The sequence below is a fragment of the Arachis ipaensis genome, chromosome B1, assembly GCF_059453495.1.
Source record: "Arachis ipaensis isolate K30076 ecotype BB chromosome B1, ASM5945349v1, whole genome shotgun sequence".
NCBI classification, from domain to species: domain Eukaryota; kingdom Viridiplantae; phylum Streptophyta; class Magnoliopsida; order Fabales; family Fabaceae; genus Arachis; species Arachis ipaensis.
Window position 1 is genome coordinate 17,895,178 of NC_142436.1, and position 22,511 is coordinate 17,917,688.

A 22,511-nucleotide genomic window follows, 5' to 3' on the forward strand; every position below is an offset into this window, starting at 1 on the left:
GGAAAATAAGTAGGCAAATAGAATAATAGCAATATAAGCATAGAGTGGCAAAAGAGCAAGAGAAACATGAAATGAGTTAAATATATGTGCAATTTGGATTGTATTCGAGTGAAAAAGTCTGAAAAGAAAAGATGCAATCCAAAATATAGGATAAGTGGAATTCAAGTTAATTAGGAAAAACAGTAATCATGCCTTGAGTTAGAAAGTTAAAGTAGTTAGTGAAAAACCGAAAAGAGAAGTTTGAAAGTTAAAATGGTTAGGAGTGAAAAAGGAAGTTAGAAAGTTAAAGTAAGTGGCATGATAATCGGTTTCCTAGGTAACAAGAGATTCACAAATTTAAAGATCAGTCAACTCATATTCAAGCAAGGATATCAGGTTATTGATGATAATTCATATAGATACAGGAGTAGCAAAAATAAAACGAAATCATCAATAATGCAATTTATTAACCAGGGAATCGAAAGGAATAAGAATGCTAGACTAGAATTGGTTCGGTTGTAGCTAAGTAGTGCAAAGTTCAAAATTGCCAAAACCAATACATGAATGTAAAAATGAAACAATTTGCAGAAAATTGGGCAGCATTCCGGCTAAAATTGGATGTACCCGGGAAATAAATAGCAGGAAGAATCAGTTCATATAAAATTAAATAGAGCTGCAAAGAGAGACAAATAACATGAACATGAAAGAGTAGTGTAACAGTAGCAAGAAACAAGGAAGAACAATATATGAACAATATGATCATCACAGCAAAATCAGAATTGTAAAATAGATAAAACAAGTAGCAAGAACGGCGCAATTATCAAGCCTAAATCCACTAACCACATCCTAGCTAACTAACCACCTAGAATCCACTACAAACAGGCATCTCTAACATAATCTAAAAAAGATGCAACTAGCTACGGATGATAGAGAAATCGGTGTACGGCGGAACCTGGTATGTATATGAACAGAGGTGAGGGCAGAGAGATGGTGGTGGTGACGCAGCGGCGCTGGGAGGGAGCACGGCGGCGCGGTGGTGGAGCAGGGGCGGGGTGTAGGTTGGGGTTTAGTTAGGGGTAAAGGGCGGTGATGGAAAGAAGGTTAGGGCGAGGGTTGTGGTGGTGGGAAACGGCGGTCTGAGGTTGGCCGCGGTGGGGAGTAGTGGCAGAGGGGAGTGGAAGAGAAGGAAGGGAGGGGAGGGAAGAGAAGAAGGGGAGAAAGAAGAGATGAGGGGGGTGTCGCGGGGTGGTCTGGGTGGTTGTGGGTGGTTGGCGCAGCGGTGGTGGTGTTTGGTTGGTGGAGGTTGGTTGCAGAGGTGGAGGGGAGTGGAAGGGGAGTTAAGGGACGCGATGGGGTTAGGGTTCGCGTGACTTGGGTTTAGTGGATTCAAATCCACGCGAACGCGTGGGGCACGCGATCGCGTGATTAAGGCAAAAGGGGTATGACGCGGTCGCATGATTGACGCAATCGCGTAAGTTGGGTAAAAGATAAGTGACGCAGACGTGTGAGGCACGCGAACGCGTCGCTGTGAATTGTGCTAGACGCACAGTTCCAGCGTCGTTTTGGCGCAACTCTCTGTTTCTATTTAGGGGGCCATAATATCCACGCGACGCGGACGCGTCGCTCACGCTTTCGCGTGGGATGAGTGTTGTGCAAGTGACGCATTCGTGTCAGGGATGCGAACGCGTGGGCCATTTTGTGCTAAACGCACACCAGCCGCACGATTCCAGCCCAACTTTCTAGGCGTTGGATCTTTACGCCGATTTCCATTTCACGCCCACGCGTGGCCTGCGCGCTCGCGTGGGGTGAAATTATTATTATTTATATATATATATTATGCAGTATGCAGAATGCAATGAAGGTTATGCACAATTCCAGGTTTAATCAAATTCAAAGACAGACTAAAATGGAAAACGGGAACGATCATACCATGGTGGGTTGTCTCCCACCTAGCACTTTTAGTTAAAGTCCTTAAGTTGGACATTTGATAAGCTTCCTGCTATGGTGGCTTATGTTTGAATTCATCCAGAAATTTCCACCAATGTTTGGAATGCCAACAGCCTCCGGGGTCCCAAACAAGGCACGTAAAGCCCTTGAACAGTTTTAAACAGGTTCTCAGGCTTCCAGTGTGCTGAATGTCAGAACAGATTCCAGGATCCCAAAATTCACTTTTGCACCCGTTTTTGTCTTGATCTGCATTATTCCAGCTGGGTGGTGAGCAATTTGAATTCTCACTGCAGCGACTAAACAGCTTCCTAGATCCTTTCAATTGAGCTTGACACCAATCCTTGCACCTCAAATTGAAGTGTTAAACTTCATTGAATCTCGCATACCAGCTCTGAGTGCGAGTCATTTCCCTTTTACTCTTAAAGCCGCAAAGAGCTCTAAGATGGTCATCTGTTTCAAGTAAACCATATTCAAGTGGAAAAGTAAAGGTAAAAGTCAAGGATTTTACCCACTTAAAGTTGGAGTTGGGTGGTAGTGGCCTTGGGATGAATGTTTCCAGTGGTTCTGCAAGCTCTACTCCTTTGTGTTCTTCTGTGAATTCTTCCACTTCTTTGCAAACTTCTTCAATATCAACCCTGTCTTGATCAAAGTCTTCGATATCTTCCTCATCACTTGAGTCATAATTGGGAGGTTGAGAAAAGTCTACCTCTGCATCATCTTCGTAGTCACTTGGGGAAGATTCTTCTATCTCAAAGAATTTACTTGCAGATGCAAGTTCATTACTAAGAGAACTTGACTTGTAATTATCATCATCAAGGAAACTTGCGTCTTGGGTTATTCCATACAGTTCTTCATAAGATACCTGCTTTGGGGGTTGTGCACTATCCTCCTTAGCATCAATTGTAACGTCCTTGACGGAATTCTCCACAACTCTGGATTCCCATGGAGGTTCAGCGTCTCCTAAGTCTTCAATCAACTCTTCTTCTTCTATAATGACAGCTTCCTCAACTTGTTCCAGTACGAAGTCATGCTCTGTACTGCCCACTGGAGTTTCTAGTATCTCCTTCATGCTACGTTCTTCATTAGATTGTCCACATGGAGCTATGGGAGTTCCTTGAGTGTCCGAACGTCTGGAAGATAATTGATTTATTGCTTGCTCCAGTTGATGAAGGGTTGCATGAAATTGATCTACTGTTTCCTTGAGGCGAGCCTGTGATTCTTGGCTCGATGGATATGGACATGGTGCATAGGGAAGTGGTGGTTCTTGGGCGTAATTGGATTGGAATTGGGGTGGATAAGGATCATACGGTGGTGAATGGTGAAAAGGAGCTTGTGAGTGTGGTGGTCCGAAATTATGTTGAGAGGATAGTCTATAAACACAGGGTGGGGCTTGTTGGTAATTACAAGGGGGTCCACCATATCTATCAGCTTGGTATGCATTGTAGAGTGGTCCTTGCCCATGATATCTTGGAGGGTGTTGTTGCCTAAAGGGTTGATCATATCCTCTTGGCTCCATCCATCTTTGATTGCTCAGACCTTGATGCATATTCCTGTTATAGCTTCCATTCCCTTCAACAAATTTAGAACCAAACTCAAAGCGAGAGGGGTGAGAATTCATAGTAGCTAATAGAAATAAAAGTAAAAAAAACAAAAACAAATAAACAACTAAAAGAAAAATATTTACAATAACCAATAATAAGGCACATGTTTGCAATTCCCCGACAATGGCGCCATTTTGACGATATGATTTTCTATCGGTAAAGAATTTTCACAAATATTATCGCGTTGTAAGTATAGTTTCTAAACCAACAGAGAATCCTTTCGTACAAAACTTTTGGTTGTCACTTAAGCAAACCCAATAAAATTTATAACCGAAGTATTTAAACCTCGGGTCGTATCTCAAGGAATTACAGGGAAGTACGATTTATTATTGGTTATGGAAAATAGTATTTTTTGGGTCTTGAAAAGGTTTGAACAAGACAAATAAATTGCAAGAATTAGTAAATCAATAACTAAGAAAACTCTTGGCAAGGTATGAAAACTGGAAGTTCTATCCTAGTTATCCTTATCAATGGTGATGAGAATTATATTTTTGCTTACACTAAGTAAACCTCTAACTATGAAGGTAAGTCAAGTGGATAAATCAATTTAACACCTAAAGTCCTAGTCAACTCCTAAGGAAAGACTAGAGTTATAGGAATTTAAATCAATCAGCAAAGATAATAATTATCAATCACGATGAGTTTGACAACTCAAGAGTCACCAATTAATCAACCAAAGCCAAAAGGAAAAAAATCTAAATTATTTATATAAATAAAGGGAAGTAATCATAATTCTGAAATACCTCAATTTGCATTAATAAAAGAAATTCAATCCAAACATAAAGAGTTCATAAACTAAATTGAGAGAATAAATAGAAAGAATATTAAACCTGGAACTTGAGAAGAACAAATTCTAAATCCTAAGAGAGAGGAGAGTACCTCTCTCTCTAAAAACTACATCTAAATTCTATAAAAGTGAATAATGGAAGACCTCCCTATGAATGGATGCATTCCCCCACTTTATAGCCTCTGATCTGTGTTTTCTGGACTTGGATCTGGGCCAAAAGGGTTTCAGAAATCGCTGGGGGCGTTTTCTGCAGTTTCTGCACGTGGCGTCTGTCACGCATACGCGTGGGTCACGCGTTCGCGTCATATGTGTTTCGCTCAAGTCTTGCGTCCGCGTCGCCCATGTGTTCGCGTCGCTTGTGTTTTGCGCCAAGCACACGGTCGCGTCGTCCATGCATTCGCGTCGCTGTCTTCTCTTCAAAACTCCATTTTTATGCTTTCCTTCCATTTTTTGTATGTTTCCTTTCTGTCCTCTAAGCCATTCCTGCCCTATAAAACCTGAAAATACTTAACACACAAATCACAGCATCGAATGGTAATAAAGGATAAATAAATTTTAATATTAATAAAGCATAGGAAACATGTTTTTATAAATCTCATAAAATGAGGAAGGAATGGTAAAACGATGCAGTTTATATGAATAAGTGGGTGAAGACTTGATAAAAACCACTCAATTGAGTACAAGATAAACCATGAAATAGTGGTTTATCAGTACACTTACTTTTATTATAATTATTTACTACTCAGTAGAGGATATACTTTCTCCTGAAAGTATAAAAGGTTTGATCGTCAAACAAATTTTTTGAAAAATAACCTATTTGTATAATGATACAATTCTATAAAAATAGATCTAATGGTTACTTAGATTTTTTTATATAATCATGTTTAATAATGATTGTCCTTAAAATAAAATTATACACTATTGTAGTGGGAGATTTCATGTTTTGAGAAAACGTGATATTATTATGCACTAGGCGTATCTTGCAAAAGGTCAAGCACATGTGCTCAAAAGCTAAGGTGTTTAAGGTCAAAATAGTTTTGATAAACATAAATGTGCATTAAAATTATACACATGATTGATTGGTTCTAGTGCAAGTGGAAGATTATTGAGATAATAGTATGCCCAAGATCCAATCTATCATGATTGGCTCTCGTGCAAGTGGGAGATTGTTGGGAATAAGGAGTATGACCATAATCCAATCAATCATGTGTAAAATAATTTGTTATTGTTATTATATTAAAATGTTAATATAATAAGGTCCTTGATTAAATTTAGAGATTTATCATTCTGATAGTGATAATAATATTAAGAGATAAATCTTTTATAATTTAATCTAAATTGTTCTTGGTCATAGAATTATTAAAAAGGACATTAATAATCTGGACAGATCAATATATATATAATGGTCTTCATTGGATGAAGATTAATAGATCTCATTTATTAAATTATATATATATATATATATATATATATATATATATATATATATATATATATATATGGTGTATATAGAGATATGACCATTAAACTGACTCTCTTTGAGAATTCCTAATAGTTATAATTAGCGTATATTTGTCAATAGGATATTCTCAAGATGAACATAGTAATAGAGTTTTCTTTGACCTGCGACTGTCATATTAATTAACAATGTATTTATTATACTTTGATTCCTGACACCTAATACCCTAGGGTGCTAGTTGAATGGATATTGGGTATGATTTAAATACTTGTAGAATTAATAATTTGTCAATAAGGAATCCGTTAACTCTCGGCAAAGAGTTTGAGCTCTATGATTATAATGACTGAGATGAATAAAAACGTGGCCAAGGGGATTGAATGAATGAAGAAATAAGTTTCTTAAGTCATTCACAGTTCATTATAATAATGGTAACAAGTTAGAGTTTGACAATTAAACCATACTCTAAGGGTTAACCAAGAGCTGGAAAGATGGAAGAAATTATACTTTGTTCTTCTAAGGTTCTTAGTAAAAATATATTACTTCATACTATCGGGTCGTTGAGGAGTGTTGCTAGACGCCAACCTTGATTAGTAAATTTAGTATGACTAATTAGTATTGAACCTATGGGGTCACACACTAACGAGTGTTTTAATCTTTGCTATAGAATTATTTAATTATTATTTTGATTTGATCAAATAAATAATTATATTGATTCAAATGGAATATTATTATATTCTTTGCTAGCACCAAGAATATAATAATAGTATGATAATTAAGAATATTAAATGAGATTTGAGAATAATTAGTTATTCTATTTCTAAATTTGGATGAGATCCTAACTGATTCTGTTTTCAAATTGAGTTATGATATGATTCATAAATTTGAAGGATTCAGATTTAGAATCTCAAGATATGATTTAAATTTTAATTGAGATTCAAATTTAAAATCAATAACAAATCCTATACTATATATATGTACGTCAAGAGTACAGGAAAGACAGAGAATAACAAGAGTTTTATCCTTTACCTCTACACACATAAATGTATGTGAGCCTAATTCTTAGAGAAAAAATTTTTGGTGTGCAAAAAGTTGTAAAGAGGTTCTCAATTTGGATCAGATATCCATTGGTCAAAGAGTTGACAGCAAAGGTTGGTCTCGCTGTGGATACGCATAGCGCCTTCGTACCATCGAAGGAGAAAAAGATTTTTACTAGCGTACTTAGGTATTTAGATCTGATCTACTATATATATATATATATATTATTAGAATAGAGTTTAAGCACAAAATAGATCTTTAAGATTACTTTCTTTTCTTTCGCTGCGTGTTATAAACACATGGTAATCCTTCAAAAGATCCGAACGGTGAAACCAAAGAACCAGTTTTCCAGAACAAGCTCCAAATTTGAGCTCAATTTACATAAACAATTTTATGAATGTGCGAAAATGCTTTCTCTCTTCAATCTCTTCTCTAAAGTGTTTCTTGTTCTTACTAGATAATATCTCTCTCTTATAATCCTATCTCACCTTAGCCACTTTATTCTCAATAAAAAATAATCATAGACTTAGATACCAATATTTGGATATTCTCTCCACATAAGAACGGAGTTCAAAACTCAACAACAAGTTTAAAGCATAGATTTCGAACTAAGTTGTACATATTACTTTATTTTTACTTGGACATAGTTTTATGAGAATAATTTAAGTAAATAAAGATTAAAAAAAATTAAGGGTAGGTAAATTTTTTAGAAAAACACTTTTATTATTGGTAAATAAATACAAAAATAAAAAATGTGAGATAATAGTGAAAAGTAAATGTTGAGATATTTACTAACATCACATGAGGATAAATAAATTCTTTTAGATAGAGGGGTAAAATTAAGGTAAAATTTGTTATTAGGTGTTCTTATAGGACACCCAAAGGCTAATTTTATAAGTTTTCTTATTTCATATTGATAAATAAAGAATAATAAAAACTAAAGAAAAGTAAGCGAAGAAAATAGTCTAAAATATTTCCAATTTTTTTTTTTAGAGAAGTGGGGTGAAATTTTTTTATAGTTCCATGTTCTCAATTTGGTAACAAGCCATTTTGGAGGAAGAGCATATTGTTTTATGTTGACAGTGATATGTTTAACCTACTCCTCTTTACTCCCAAACTAGTCATTAACCATGGTAGTTGTCAAGATGTGTTATTCAATCTTCTCTTCTTATTTTAAAATGGTGAAAGAAAGAAAGTTAATTACCACAAGGCAGCAGACACTGCTTCAACTGTTCTTTTTAAGGGTATCTAGAAAAAAGAAATACTCATGACATATAATATTAATGAAGAAATATTTCGTTTAATTCAATTGCATAGGATTTTTTTGACTATCCACTAGAATTTTTCTCAGTGACCAAATTTAATGCGAACTACTTATGTTTTCTCCGATTTGGCCATTCTCTAATTGGCTTACATAGAGAAACTAAGGAAGGACCACGATTACAGAGGTACAGGATGTAGCAGTGAGGAAGAGGATGTAGTGAAACTTGAGGAAAAAGACATTGCAGAGGCCAGGGTGTCCATGCTTATGCAAAAAGCTTGCGGGAGAGAATCTTTGCCGAAAGAACCTTCTCTATAGGAACCATGGAGGGTACTATGCATGCTATTTGAGGCAAACCAGATGACTTTCGTGTTGTAGAAGAAGTTAAAAATTGTTTCCAATTCTTCTTCAGTCATAAATCTGATGCTTTAAAAATTGAACATGGCTCTTCAACGATGGATGGAAATAGATGGGGCATCCAACAACATAATATATGCGTTCCCTATTTGGATTCAACTATGGCTTTTACCAGAACAATTTAAAATCCTAGAGGTTGGTCGCAAATTAGGAAACAAAATTGGAACCATCTCGGACCTAGACTTCTTTGAGGTAAGGAGAAAGGAATCAAGGATCTTTAAAGCTAGAGTAGAGTTGAATGGTGAAAAGAAAGTGAAAGATAGTCTGAAGATTACTGGCCCTAATGGTAAGATGATAGAAGTGGGGCTGAGGTATGAACAGGTGGGATATTTTGCACCTATTGTGCCTTGTTAGGATATGAATTAAGAAACTGCTAGAAAATCTTGGAGGATTTTGCTGCAAAGTGCATCAAAGAAGATTGTTTGGGGGGAATGGACTAAAGCCGATCAGACCGGAAGACTTATAGAGAGGAAGCAACACTCCAATAATACTAGCCATGGCAGCAGTTCAGGCTCCTCTGCTCCTCAATCGAGGAAGAAGCCTATGCCTTCTTGGCTACTAGATGGCTTATCTAGCCTCTTAATGAATGATAACTCGAAGTCAGCAGATAAAAAAAAATTGACAGCTAAAGAGATGCTTAATGATGTGTTAAAAGGAATCTTGGAGGAAGCGTGGCTAACTAGCACAGATAATGGTTCAGCCATAGTGCTTGAACAAAACCCAATACCAATTAAAAAAAAATTGCTAATATTTACTATAAGAGTCAAATGTAGGCAAAATTAATTGCTAATATATATTAAATTAGCTTTTAAAAGATAAATTTTAAATAAACTTTTAGTATTAAGTTTGATGAATTAAACTGAAAATAATTTTTAGGGATAAGTATTGTTTTGGTCCCTCACGTTGAGGGTCGGAATTGAACCCGTCTTTGGTGTATATTTTGATTTAAAATCATACTTAAAGTCGTATTTGAATTTAAAATCATCCTTTCTAATAAAATTTTTTAATTTATTCCTAAACTACCCCTATAATAAACAAAATTATAAAAAAAAACGCGTTGGTTGGGGGGGAAGAAAAGGGTATACGAAGGGGAGGAGAGGGAAAGGGGGAAGGGGAAAGGGGAAGGGGGAAGGGGAAGGGGGGGGTGGGAGGATGGCGGGGGGACGGCGCCGGCGGCGAAGAGAGGGAGGAGGGAAAGTGGAAGAAGCCGGAGAAGAAGAGGAAGAAAATGAAGGGGACGCGAGTTATGGGGTGGGGGGAAGGGGAAAGGGGGGAGGGGGACGGCGGCGGCGAATGGGGAAGGGGAAAGGACGCGGGGTGGGGGTGGGGGGAAGGGGAGAGGGAGAGGAGGAGGGGGAAGGGGAAAGGGGGGAGGGGGACGGCGAGCCGTTGCCGTTGGAGTCCGCCTCGCCGCCTCCGCCTCGCTTCTGCCACCTCACGCCTCGCCACCTCCGCATCGCCGCCTCCGCCTTGCTTCTGCCACCTCACGCCTCGCCGCCTCCGCCTCACGCCTTGATTCTGCTTTCTTGCTTTCTGTTTCTGTTTGGTGTTGTTTCTGTTTCTGTTTGGTGTTGTTTCCTGCTTTCTTGGTGGTTGTGGTTGTGGTTGTGGTTGTGGTTGTGGTTGTGGTGTTGGTGTTGGTGTTAGTGTTGGTGCTGGTGGTGGTTGTGGTGGTGGTGTTGGTGGAGGAGGTAATTGTGTTGGTAGTGGTGAGGGTATTTTTGTCCAAAAAAAATTAAAAGGACGATTTTAATACGAAAAAAACGTTAAGTATGATTTTAAATCGGAAATTACGTTGGGGACGGTTTCGATTCCGACCCTCAACATGAGGGACCAAAACAATACTTATCCCTAATTTTTAATAAGCACAACTAATAATAATTATATGAAATCAATAATTTTTTAATTTTCAAAATATTACAATAGATATAAATATATGAATGGTTGACCTTTTTGGTCGAAGTAAATAAAAAATAAGTCAATAATAATAATAATAATAATAATAATAATAATAATAATAATAATAATAAGATTATTGAGAAGACTTAAAAAAAATACTAAAAGAGTCTATTGAATGAATAAGTCTATAATAAAGTGAATACGAAATATTTTTATATTTCTCTCTTATAAAAATATTGCTGAAAGTTATTAATTTATTTTTATTAAAATTAAAAATCTTTAATATAACTTTATATAATTTTTAGTTTAACTTATGAAAAATAAATACTAAAAGTTTATTATAGAATTATCTTTTAAAAAGTAATTTAATTAATCATTTTTCGAAACAAACACTTTATAGCTAAAGTTCATGTAAATCGGTGTAAGTACTACTACTAATTATTATTATTATTATTTTAAAATTTAGAATATCAACCCACCTATTTTGCTCCATCGTAGAATATTTTTTTATTTTTCGGATGGCTCCTGTTACTAATCATTCCGGTTATTATTATTAATTTTGTTTTAAAATGTTATATTAGGGATTTGAATTTTTCACAAATTCAAAGACCCGCAAAATTAGTAGAACTCCTTTTATGAAATACCCAACTCGGCTATTAGTAAGTTCATCTGCTTCTCAATCCTTATACCCCCAACCCTAAATCGAAAACATTGAACGAAGGCAACCCCAGCCAATAAAAGCTCGCACATCTGGCGCTCCAAAGAGGAATCCTCAGCTCACGTCGGAACCTGGGTCTCCAGAAGCTGCCGGTCGCTCAGGTCTCTCCGCTTCTGTGGTCGTCTTCCGGTTGAGATTACTGTTGGCCCATCCTCTCTGCTCCAGTAACCCTCTCTCTTTCTAACAATAAAATGGTTGATCTTAAAATAATTGATTACAATAGTAGCGCATATATTATGACTGAAATCTATATTGTTCCATTCACCGTAACCTTTTTTCTTTTGGGTAAGAGTTGTAATTCCAGTCATCACCTCAAGCTTGTTTTGGATATTATTTTGACCTGAAGTTTTATCAAGAATTTGTAGAAACTGATTAGGTAATGAGAACGGCTATTGATTCGATTTTAAATAAATAATTAAAAAAATTAAATATGGCATTTTATTACTTAAAACATTTGAAACTGATGATGAGTTTTCTTGGGCAGTGATGACTAACATAAACCCTAATAAAAGGCTTAAAATCAAGCTAATTATGAGTTTCATTTGATGAGTATTTCTTAAATTATTATATTATTTATTGGTACGTGAAAAGCTCAAAAAAGCTCAAAATCAGATGAATTAATTAATTAATTAATTAATTAATTATTTAAAATTTTAAGAATTTTTTTAAACAAAGAGTGTATATGTAATTTTTAAAACAAGTTTGATTATTTATTTATTTATTTATTATAGATTTAGTTATTTTATTATGGTAAATTTGATTATTTTAGTAGTTAATTATTTAATTAAAAAAATATAACATATGATTATTGATTTAATTATTAATTTTTTTGTGTATATTATTTTTTGAGTGTATAATAGTACAATTAGGATTGATTTGAGATGTTAGAAATTGAATAAGTAACCATAAAAGTCATAACTTGGTTTTCACATAATCATCATGTGTGCCTACTAATAAGGGTGAAAAATAAAACTCAAAGTCAGCGAGATCTTTTGTGTATATATATATATATATATATATATATATATATATATATATTAACACCAAATATCAAACGAATAAAATTGAGAAATTCAGTAAATAAAGGGTACTCCTTAGTACTCTGATTTGTGTTATATAAAGAATGTTTTTTATTGCTAAGACATTTTTTTATTATAATAGAAAATAGAGTACCCAGTAAAAACAACAACAAAAAAATAGAAAATTTGTATGTGAAATGAAGTGTACTGTTAAAAAAACACTTAATTATTTGATAGTTATTATAAAATAACATTTTTTTGGCCTTATATACTCGTTGCAATGATTATAGCTAACACTCTAGGACATGTATAAAATAATCAATGCAAGGAGCTCGTTAAATTGTGAGAGGTGATGAGTAATTTATCGGCTCTTCCTTTTTCAAACCTGGAGATGAAATGTGACTTTGATATATGTAACCATTTACTTTGAATTTTGAATTGTGCATCGTGTTTTTTAATAGTGTATTTCATCATATATATTTCTCTTATTCCCTGTGTATTTGGTGCAACATGTTCTTGGAAATTATTTAGTCACTTAGGCTTTAATAAATACAGTGTATGTGATATTTGAAGCCAAAACACAGTAATTAAGTTACACAATAAGCAAGATAAGGCAATAATGCTAGACAGACAATTGGAGTTGTCATTTGCATTTGATACACTCTTGAATCTATGTGGTGCTTTTTTATGTTAAAATGGTTGGGAGTATTTTAGATTCCTGGGCAGAAATTATAGTTTCACATGTATGTAATCTTATATCTATATTTAAACTTGTTTTTTCTATATGAATTAGTCAATGAATTATAATTCAATTTTGGTTGAAACAAATTTACCCAAAAAGCATGAATGTGCTTTGACTCTTCTTGATTATAAATTTTTTTTTCGTTGAAACAGGTGCCCTTTATCTTCTAAGATGGCTAGAAAAGGCTGTTTGACGAAAAAAATCAAAACTAGGACCAGGATGTCAGCAACCACAAACGGCTCCACCTCCGGTCTCGGCTTCCCACCGCGATGACTCTGGAATTCTCCTGAACAATGGTGATAGTGTCCCTCCAACTTCATGCCCATTCCTTCTGCCGCGCAGTGTACCAAGGCCTGCTCCACAAACGAGGACAAATAATATTTAGAACTCGGAGCCAAGCCATGTAAACTCCGCAGATAATGCCAATGATATAGATTCTGTTGATCAACAAGTTGATGACTCATTTGTTGAATCTAGAGCTCAGAATCGCAAAGGACGCAAGACTACAGAGTTTTGGGAAGTCAGGATAATCGGTAATTTATTTAATAATGTTTATATGTTCAACATGATTTAGACTCTCGTTATGTATTCTTATTCTTGCATGCTGTCCACTATGGATACACATAAGGTATTATGTTTGGCTTATAGATTCCAATGGCACAATCAAGCCGGTAAGACTAAGCGTGAAGGAGGCTATGGAACGGCCAAACGGTAGAAAGATCGTGCTCAGGTCAACAATGCAAAGCAAGCAATTGGAAACGAAGCTGGACTGTTGAGTGGCATGCTTGGTCTGTTAGGATCTGACTTTGAAAAATTTTCTATCTGTGAGGAAAGTTGGCGTAAGATTACCACTAAGGACAAAGTTTATAACAAATGTGTCAAGGTAAAAGTTTATATGCCCTTTGAAATAAATCTGTTTGTTTTTACAATTTTTGACAAATTGTTATTATCTGTATAGCAAATTTTTCACTTTGATGAAGATAGTGAAGGAACTATCAAGAAAAATATTTTGGAAAGTATGGGGAAGTCTTGGAAGGAAACAAGACTGAGGTTGTATAATGCTTATTTCGAGCCAACGTTCACGACTGAACAAAATATTGAGAACCGTCCCTGGGAATCGATCGAGAGCATTGGAGATGGTTCCTTAACTATCGCGCCAAAGCTGAGATGAAGGTAATCTAGTAGATCATTGGTACACAACAATAGTTTTTATGTTGCATTGAGTCTTTTTAAATCAGTTTCTAATCGCCCTTTGTCTCTACTGGACCAACAGGAGAAGTGCAGGAAAAATGCAAAGGATCAAAGCAACTATATACCCACACTGGCGGTTCGAAAAGCTTTGCACGGCGGATGAAAGAAGAGGTACTTTACTTTTGTTATTCATTCTTTGGACTATTTCTGTGACTTAAGATTGCCTTGATTGTGTTAAATACGGTAATGGCATAAAATTTGTTGATATAGTCGGAACAACAAGGGAGAAGAGTCGGTAGAGGAGAGTTATGGATCACAGTGCACAAAAAAAGATGGCTCCTATATGAATGATGAAGCTAGAGCTATCGGTGTAAGTACTACTACTTATAATTGATCAATAAAGTTAACACCTCTAATAGGGTAATAGTCTACTTTTTTATGTTATTTTGTTTTTTTACCTCTTTGGTGAATGGTTTACTCTCCTATGTCATAATGGACCAAGAGACCTTTACAATTTCTAATTCATCTTACTTTAATTATCATTGCAAATTTACCTGTTATGTTTCTTGGCATTTTGAACTTCGATATAATTTGGAAATAGTTGGGGTAGAATTTGAATGATTGAGTTTCATTTATCCCTTACTTCTTTTTCATAGTAGTTGGCATCCTATGTTGTTATCTTTTGGTGTGTTCTTGACATGAGATGGATCTATCAACATATTTATTGTATTTGCTAATTTGTGTCTGTAGGAAAGAATTGAGGAGATTGAGCAACAGGATGAGTCATCTAGGGTGTTGTCTCAAAATGATTCCATTGCTCAGGTTTTCGGAAAAGAGAAACCAGGTAGAGTACATGGTGTGGGTTTTGGACCGACTCCTAGTTAATTCTTCGGTCCAAATTCACACGCACCTGGCAACGGAGTCCAACTAGAGGAGACTCAGAGGAAGCTGCTTGAATTGCAGGCAAAGCTGGAAGGCGAGAAGTTGAAGAGGAAGGCGATGGAGGATGAGGCAGCAGCAGAGAACAAAAAGATGAAGGCGATGGAGGGTGCTCTGATTTATCTGTTTCAACAGCAGGGTGAGGAGCTGCCACCAGACATCGCTGCAGGGATGAGTTTCGTGGAATGATAGAGTGAAAAATAGAATATTAGGATTAGAGATATTTTGCATTGAAGTAAATATTTTATTGAATTAGACTGAGCAACTCTTCGAAAGAGATCTCTTAAATTTCTATTTTGATGGATATATATATTTCTTGTTTTGCTTATATTTCAATTTTGTTTTTGCTACAAGTTTAGATTCTAAGGTTGAAAATATTCACTCTTAAAATAATAAAAAATATAAAAAAATTTAAAAAATAATTGAATAATATTTTAAACCAATTATGCGTGTTTTTTGAAAAACCCAAATTTCCATTTTTTTTTTCAATTTCTCTTAGACTAGCAGTGGTTTTAAATCGCCTCTGTTTTAGTTCAATGATTATAAAAACTATTATATCTAGCGGCGGTTTGCAACCGCCGGTACCTCTGACAGAAACTATATTAGCATTTAGCGGCAGTTTGAAACCGCCGCTAAACGTGCGGGGACTTGGAACTATGGATAGAAATTGCAGCGGTTTGGAAACCGCCGGTAAATATAAAGCAAATTATGAGACGCTCATTTGGCGGCGGTTTTATATTGGTGTGCCGCAAAATTTTGATTTAGCGGCGGTTATACCATTGATTGCTGGAAACTGCCGCCAAATCCAATTCCGACACCCATATTCATGGCGGTCCAATTAACCGCCGGCATTTGATTTTGCGGAAAAAAAAAATCGCCGCCAATTCCCGCACAACATCATCTTTTTCTATTGGAGTGTAATTCTCAAGTACCTGTGCAGTTTGGCAGTTTGGCAGTTAACCAGAGTAACCAACCTATGTATCTAATATATCTAGGACAACCTACAAATATTGTCTAATCTTTAGCAGTAGTGTTTTGACAATAGATTGTTGAGAGTAGTGATCATGATGTAGTGAACATTTTGACTTAAACAAATGGCTTTAGTAATAAATCCTATTGTACTTGACACCAATATAATAATTTAATGATTAGTTACTCAGCTAGTAAGACTGATATTAGACTAATACGTGAGCCACATATTTTTTTTCCTGATAGTTAACATGGTCACATGTTAGACACTACAAGGAACAGCATAATTATCGACGACAAAAATCGACGGCTAAAATATTCGTCGATATTTTTCGACAGTTGGTCGTCGATAAAATGAAAAACAATAAATTAGAAATAAAATATTAAAATCGACGATCGGATCGTCGATTATTTTAGCAACTTAGATCATTTTGTTACTACCGTCACATTGTCGACAAAGAAAAGGTTAAGATTTTTTTTCCCTTTAAAATCGACGAAAATGTCGTCTATTTTAATATTTATTATATCGACAGCCTTTGTTGTTGATAAATTTAAACGGTGAAGATCTCTCTTTAAAATTAGATAAGTGGCTTAGATTTATTATGTAAAATAAACGGCCAAAATGTCAATTTTTTTTCTAAATAAAATCAACGAAATTGGTGTCGATTTTATCATAAAAAAATTTTATCACTGTTTCCTCCCCGCGTCCTTGATTCCGTCTCAATTCACTTCAATTTACTACATAAGTTAACCCCAATTCGCTTTCCATTTCACCTCTACCATTTCACCAACCCTCCCTCTCGATGCCGCCACACCTCTTCGCTCTGCTGCCACCGTGTCGTTACTCTGCTGCTCCAACACCCGTCGTCGCCCCGTCGCACTCGCGCCGCCGTCCCTCCGTCCCCTGTTTCAAATCGAAACACGTTGTATCAATAAGGTTCGGTTTTTCTTTTCTCTTTACTTTTCTTTGTTGTTTTCCCTGTTTTGTGAAATGTGATCCCCAATTTCTGATTTTCGAATGGAGTTCTCTTCGGTTCATAATTTAAGCTTACACGTGAGCTTCGCCTTCTTCTCTGCTCTGCGAATTGTTGATTTCTTTCTCTTTTTTTTGGTTCTCTGATTTTTTTTGTTAACTATAACTTGTGAGTATGTGATTTCAGTTAATATCTTCAGCGTTTCAGAGATGTCAATTATCGGAGAAGATATGCAGACTCTCGATGATTCTCGCTTGATCTACGTCTTCCTCTCTTCGAGTCTCAAGTAATGAGCACATACCTTTATATTAGTGTGATTTATAATTTCTAATTGTTCCTCTCTTTAATTTCTATTGATGCTTGTAAAACAGATGGAATTCTTTCTATCAAAACCATGAGTAAGTTTTTGATGTTCTTGTTATGGTTAGTTTTGCTTCGATTTCACTAAATATATGCACACACGTCAAGCGAAAATTGGAAAAGAGATAGCTATTTTCTTATCTGCGTCATTATCAGAGGTAATATGCAAGCCTTCTGTATAAGCCTCCAAGCAAAATTGTTTTACTCTTAAGTACGTGTTGTTTGAACTCCTCAATTTTCATCAACCATGTGGATAAGGTGCTATTTTAATTGTTCTACATCGTGGCTTAACATTGAAATAGATTCCAATTATTTAATAGCGTTATTGTGTTGAATATATTTGTGCTACTTTTAGTTTATGCTACTATGTACCGGTGCTGCCATCTTGGTTTATGTAGTTTTTTTTAAAGAAATTTGATTTCTATCAAATGTTCTTAAAGAAATTTGAGTCCTTGAAAATCCATTTTTGCTTGTCCTTGGGAACTCCAGGTCTAATGTATACAACTTTGGAGTAATATTATGGGAACCTACAACCGAAAAGATCCCTTGGGATAATCTCAACTCAATGCAGGTATTGCTTTCATGCTTATGTAAACCTTGAAAGTATCTTGAAAAAAATAGATACTCAAACTAGAATGATAGACATCACATGAATTGTGTATCCCTTTGGGTGCATATAGATTAATTGTTCATCTAGGAACATTGCAGGTGATTGGAGCCGTGGGGTTCATGGATCAGCGACTTGAAATTCCAAAAGATGTTGATCACGATGGGCTTCTATAATTTAGAGCTGCTGGCATCGGTGTGCATGCTCATCTCTTTATTAAACAACTATTTTTATTTCTCATCCAAAAGAAATAGTATTATAACTTACAACTTAATCTCATTCTACTAGTAATCCAGCTTCCCGTCCAAAATTCTGGGAACTACTCGAGAAGCTTAGAGAGCTGCAAAGACGGTATGCCATTTAGTTCCTTTTTGTACCGGTACTGCCATCTTGTGACTCTATTACTTCAAATTTATCTTTTTGCAGGAAATGTTTAATCCTTTAATCAACAAAACCAATTTTTTTTTTTGAAAGGGAGCTCTAGCTACGTAAGATGATATGAAAAAAGGAAGTGAAACATCATTAGCAAAAGTATCAAATATGATCTTAAAATATATGTGGGAGCATAATTTGGAAAGCTTTTAGCTTCACAACAATCAACAGTGACAGGGGAGCTGAATTTGAAGGTGTTGTTACAGAACTAGTCCATGTTCTTATTACTAGCCCATGTTAAACAATGCTTTTGTAGAAACACCAAGTGACAGATGAATGGACAGAGGAACTCAAACATGGGAAGGGAACTGAATCTCTATATAGTTACTGCTGCAGTTTATGGTGGAATGTGCATGGGGGTATTAACTGTGCTTGGAGACTTGATGATGGGTCCATTTGGCACAGGAGCTGAGATCATGCTTGCTGCTACCATCTTTTATGAGTTGTCTGAGGCATTAGAGAACGAACATGACCTCTGAACTTGGCTTTTAGGAACTAGTTTCTTTCTTGATTGGCAACTTGCTTACAGTTAGTTTAGTTAGTTAGCCTTCTTGTAATAACAATTGATTTCACTAGTGTATGTATTTGGATATTTGGATTTGGTTTGTAGGTTTTGATGCCTATACCGAAGCCAACAGGTTATGCAGGAGACGATCCTTATAAAATGTAAGTATTTTCAATTATTATTATGTTGTGTGGTGTTTCCTCCTCAGAATGACGGTGGCAGATGCTATCACAATACTCAAGTCCTTTGTTCCCATGCCCATGAGCTTCAATAACCTTTCTTCTCTCTCTTCTTCTACAAGAAAGAAGAGCCTTCAATTCATATTTTCAGGTCAAATATACCAGCATTCACAATTTCTTCTTCTTGTTTTTTCCAATTGTTTTGAATATGGTAGAAATATTTTTGAATATAATGAATGGGTTGTTAGATAGCTGATAGGAGACCATGTTTGAATTTGTAGCTACACTGTTACTGATGCGTGCTACATGTTTGATCAAAGTTCTTAGCGAGTAATAGAAAATATGATGCTTTTCTATTTTATTTATTTATTTGTTCATATGTATATATAAAATTAGTAGTTAAATAGATTTGAATTACTGTGAGCTTATTGGTTATAGCATTAATTGTTTACTATTTTTTAAATAAAAAAATAATTAAAACGTATCTATTAAAATCGACGGAATAGTCGTCGCTTTTTAATTATAAAATAGACAAGAAAACCCAAATATAGACATAGAATTTGTTGGTATATGAATAATAAAATCGATGGCAACTGTGTCGATTTTATTGGATCCAATATCGACGGCAGCGTTGTCGATTTTAGTAAACATATTATAAACAAAAATGTTGTCGATTTTATTGGATCAAATATCGACAGAAATGGCGTCGATTTTATATAATAATATCGACGCCGATGTTGTCGATTTTAGTAAGAGTGTAAACTCTCAAACTCATATTATAGACAGAAGCGCTGTCGATTTTATTAAATTATTATCGACGGCTAGGCAAGCCGTCGATTTTATTAGCATTTTGAAAAATCGACAAGCTTAATAGCGACCAACCCCGCCGTCCATTTTGCCGTCGAATTTTAATATTATCGACGGCTTATCCGTCGATTTGGCCGTCGATTTTAACGATGTTTCTTGTAGTAAGATTTGTTAATTCGATTTGGCACATATAAGAAATGCACTACTCAAAAAGGTAAAGTCTCTCAGTGTGTATTAGTTTTATATGTTAGATTAATTGAGTTTTGATAATTAACAAATAATAGATATAATCTTAAAATTTCATTAATTCATTTCTAACAATTTGCTCAGTTTCTAAAATATTAATAAATATTTTCCTGAGTAATTTATTGCAAATTAGAAATGAGCATATATAGTTCGAGAGAAGGTTGTATTTAATATGTAATACTTTAAAATTCATCTCAAAAGATATGAAAACATGATTCTTGGACTTTAAAAACAAGGTACCCGTCACAAGACTTCATAAAAGTATCCAATCTAACATATATATTTTGGCTCCAAAATATAAGTATGTTCAACAAGTTAGAATATTCAAAAAGAAATTTTTCTCATTCTACTTATGCAAGTACATAAGAGGTCTGAAAGCATTGTACCAAAAAAAAGGAACTTGCGCATACTTCTTTCACACTTTGAGAAATCAAATTGAAAATGAAAGAAGAAAGGATGTCCTACATTACTTGGTCAAGCTCACACTATAAATACAAGTCAAGGGATTTTATGAAAAAAAATAGAAATTTGAACAGAATTGAATTATTATTAAGATTACTTTCAAGTGTTCATTTTAAATTCTTTATTTTTTTTTAATTTTCTGTAAACTCTTCATACCTCAGAAGAGTACAATTATCACAAGTTGTTTGTTATCTAGGTTAAAAATTTGTTTTAACTTAAACTATATTAAAAAACACAATTTATATAGTTCCTACACTTGTTTATATCTTGGAACAATGATCTCATGTATGTCTAGAAAAAAAAAATTAATTGTAACACATCCTTAGTTATCAATCTCGGCTTGAGAGGACTTGTGACAAGAATATGTAAAATTCTTAGATCACTTCGATTATGAGTCATATTTGTGTAAGACTTATTTAAGAATATCTAATAAGTTTTAGATTATTTGTGTTTTGAGTCAATATTAGTCTAAGAATACTTGAGGAAATAATAATATCTTATAATTAAACACTATCAAATAGTAGACCTCTCAATTTAGTTAAAGACTGAACATAAATAATTACCTGCACCAATGTATATATCTTTGTGTGTTTCTTTTTAACTCTATATCTTTTAGTTTATCTTGTTTGAATGGCACGTATATATACCTCAAAACTACTTTTGAAATTGTTGTGTTATTCTATAAACCTTAGACGATATTTCCCATTAAGTTTTTTTTTTTTGAAAGTTAACTCATATTTTTCACTACTCACAAAGTTCAAAAGACTTGATATACTTTCTCAAGTTTATATTTTTAGATAAATATCTAAGTATGACCCAACTCTCATTCTCGTGCATTTTTATTTAGTCATTTCAATGTGTAATATTAATTTTGACGGTATATCTTGAGTAATTATTTAATACAAAATATGCATATTTGATACAGAAATGATCTCGAATGAGTGATAGATATATTATTTATTGATTGAGTTGCAAAACTCATCCAACCACACTTTAGGTTTATCAACTATAAATATTGGTCAAAGTCCCAATTTGTATGCTTCTTAGTAAGGAGGACGTTATCATAAAAATAAGTAACATGTCTTTTTATAAAAATATTTATGTGTCGCATTATTATTGGACGTATTAATAAATTGATTATTTTTAAATTTTTTAACAAATTAAAATAAAATTGAATTTTTTATAACAATAACAATAAACTCAATTGTGATTAAATCTAATCGAACCGATCTATTTAAATAACCCACTGGATTATAGTTGTTTTTTATTTTTTTTAAAATAAAAATTAGGAATATATTTTTTTTATCAAAAAATTTAAACATGATTCGGTTTAAATTGTGTAAATCGGTCGGATCAAATTGGGTCTAATAATTATAGTGCGGACAATTGGGTTTATTATTATTGTTATAATAAATCGATTTTATTCTAGTTTATTAAAAAATAAATTATTAACCGGTTTAATAAAGATGTCCAATAATATTATGACACATATAAACGTCTTTAAAAAAGACATTTTTAATGTCTTTATCGAAATAATATCATCTATTTAATGAGTAATAATCTCTCAGAGGATTATGAATCGCAAACCAAACACACCCTTAACTTTCTTATTTTGCATATATGTCATAGACATAATTCATTCAGAATATTTATTTTGTTAGGAAATTTTATTTTATTAGTCTATTTTAATTTGTGGACTATATATATAAATAAATTTAATTATATTAGCTATTTTATATTTTGACTTATGTAAAGGAATTTTACTGTTAGTTTAAATAATTAATTTGGGTCTAATAAAAATAAAATTAATATTAGTCTATTTTACTTGAATTTTTAGGATTTAATAAAAATAAATAATCAAATATAAATAAAATTTTAAAGTTTTCTTTTCAATATATCAAAATCGCTTTGTAATCCTTGTCCCATCAAAAAGTTATTATTCAACTTAAAATATAAATTCAGTAAATTTTAATTAA

The 22,511-nt window shown here is 34.2% G+C and overlaps 1 protein-coding gene across 1 annotated transcript; it reads left to right on the forward strand.

Annotated features, from left to right (window-relative positions):
* The first annotated feature begins 17,129 nt into the window (after positions 1 to 17,129).
* Positions 17,130 to 18,112, forward strand: LOC110269994 (serine/threonine-protein kinase EDR1-like). The gene is made up of 4 exons (XM_088503326.1): positions 17,130 to 17,223; positions 17,309 to 17,335; positions 17,787 to 17,868; positions 18,006 to 18,112. The coding sequence occupies exons 1-4, from the start codon at positions 17,147 to 17,149 to the stop codon at positions 18,078 to 18,080; spliced, it is 261 nt and encodes an 86-aa protein (XP_088359452.1). The 5' UTR covers positions 17,130 to 17,146; the 3' UTR covers positions 18,081 to 18,112.
* Positions 18,113 to 22,511: the final 4,399 nt, after the last annotated feature.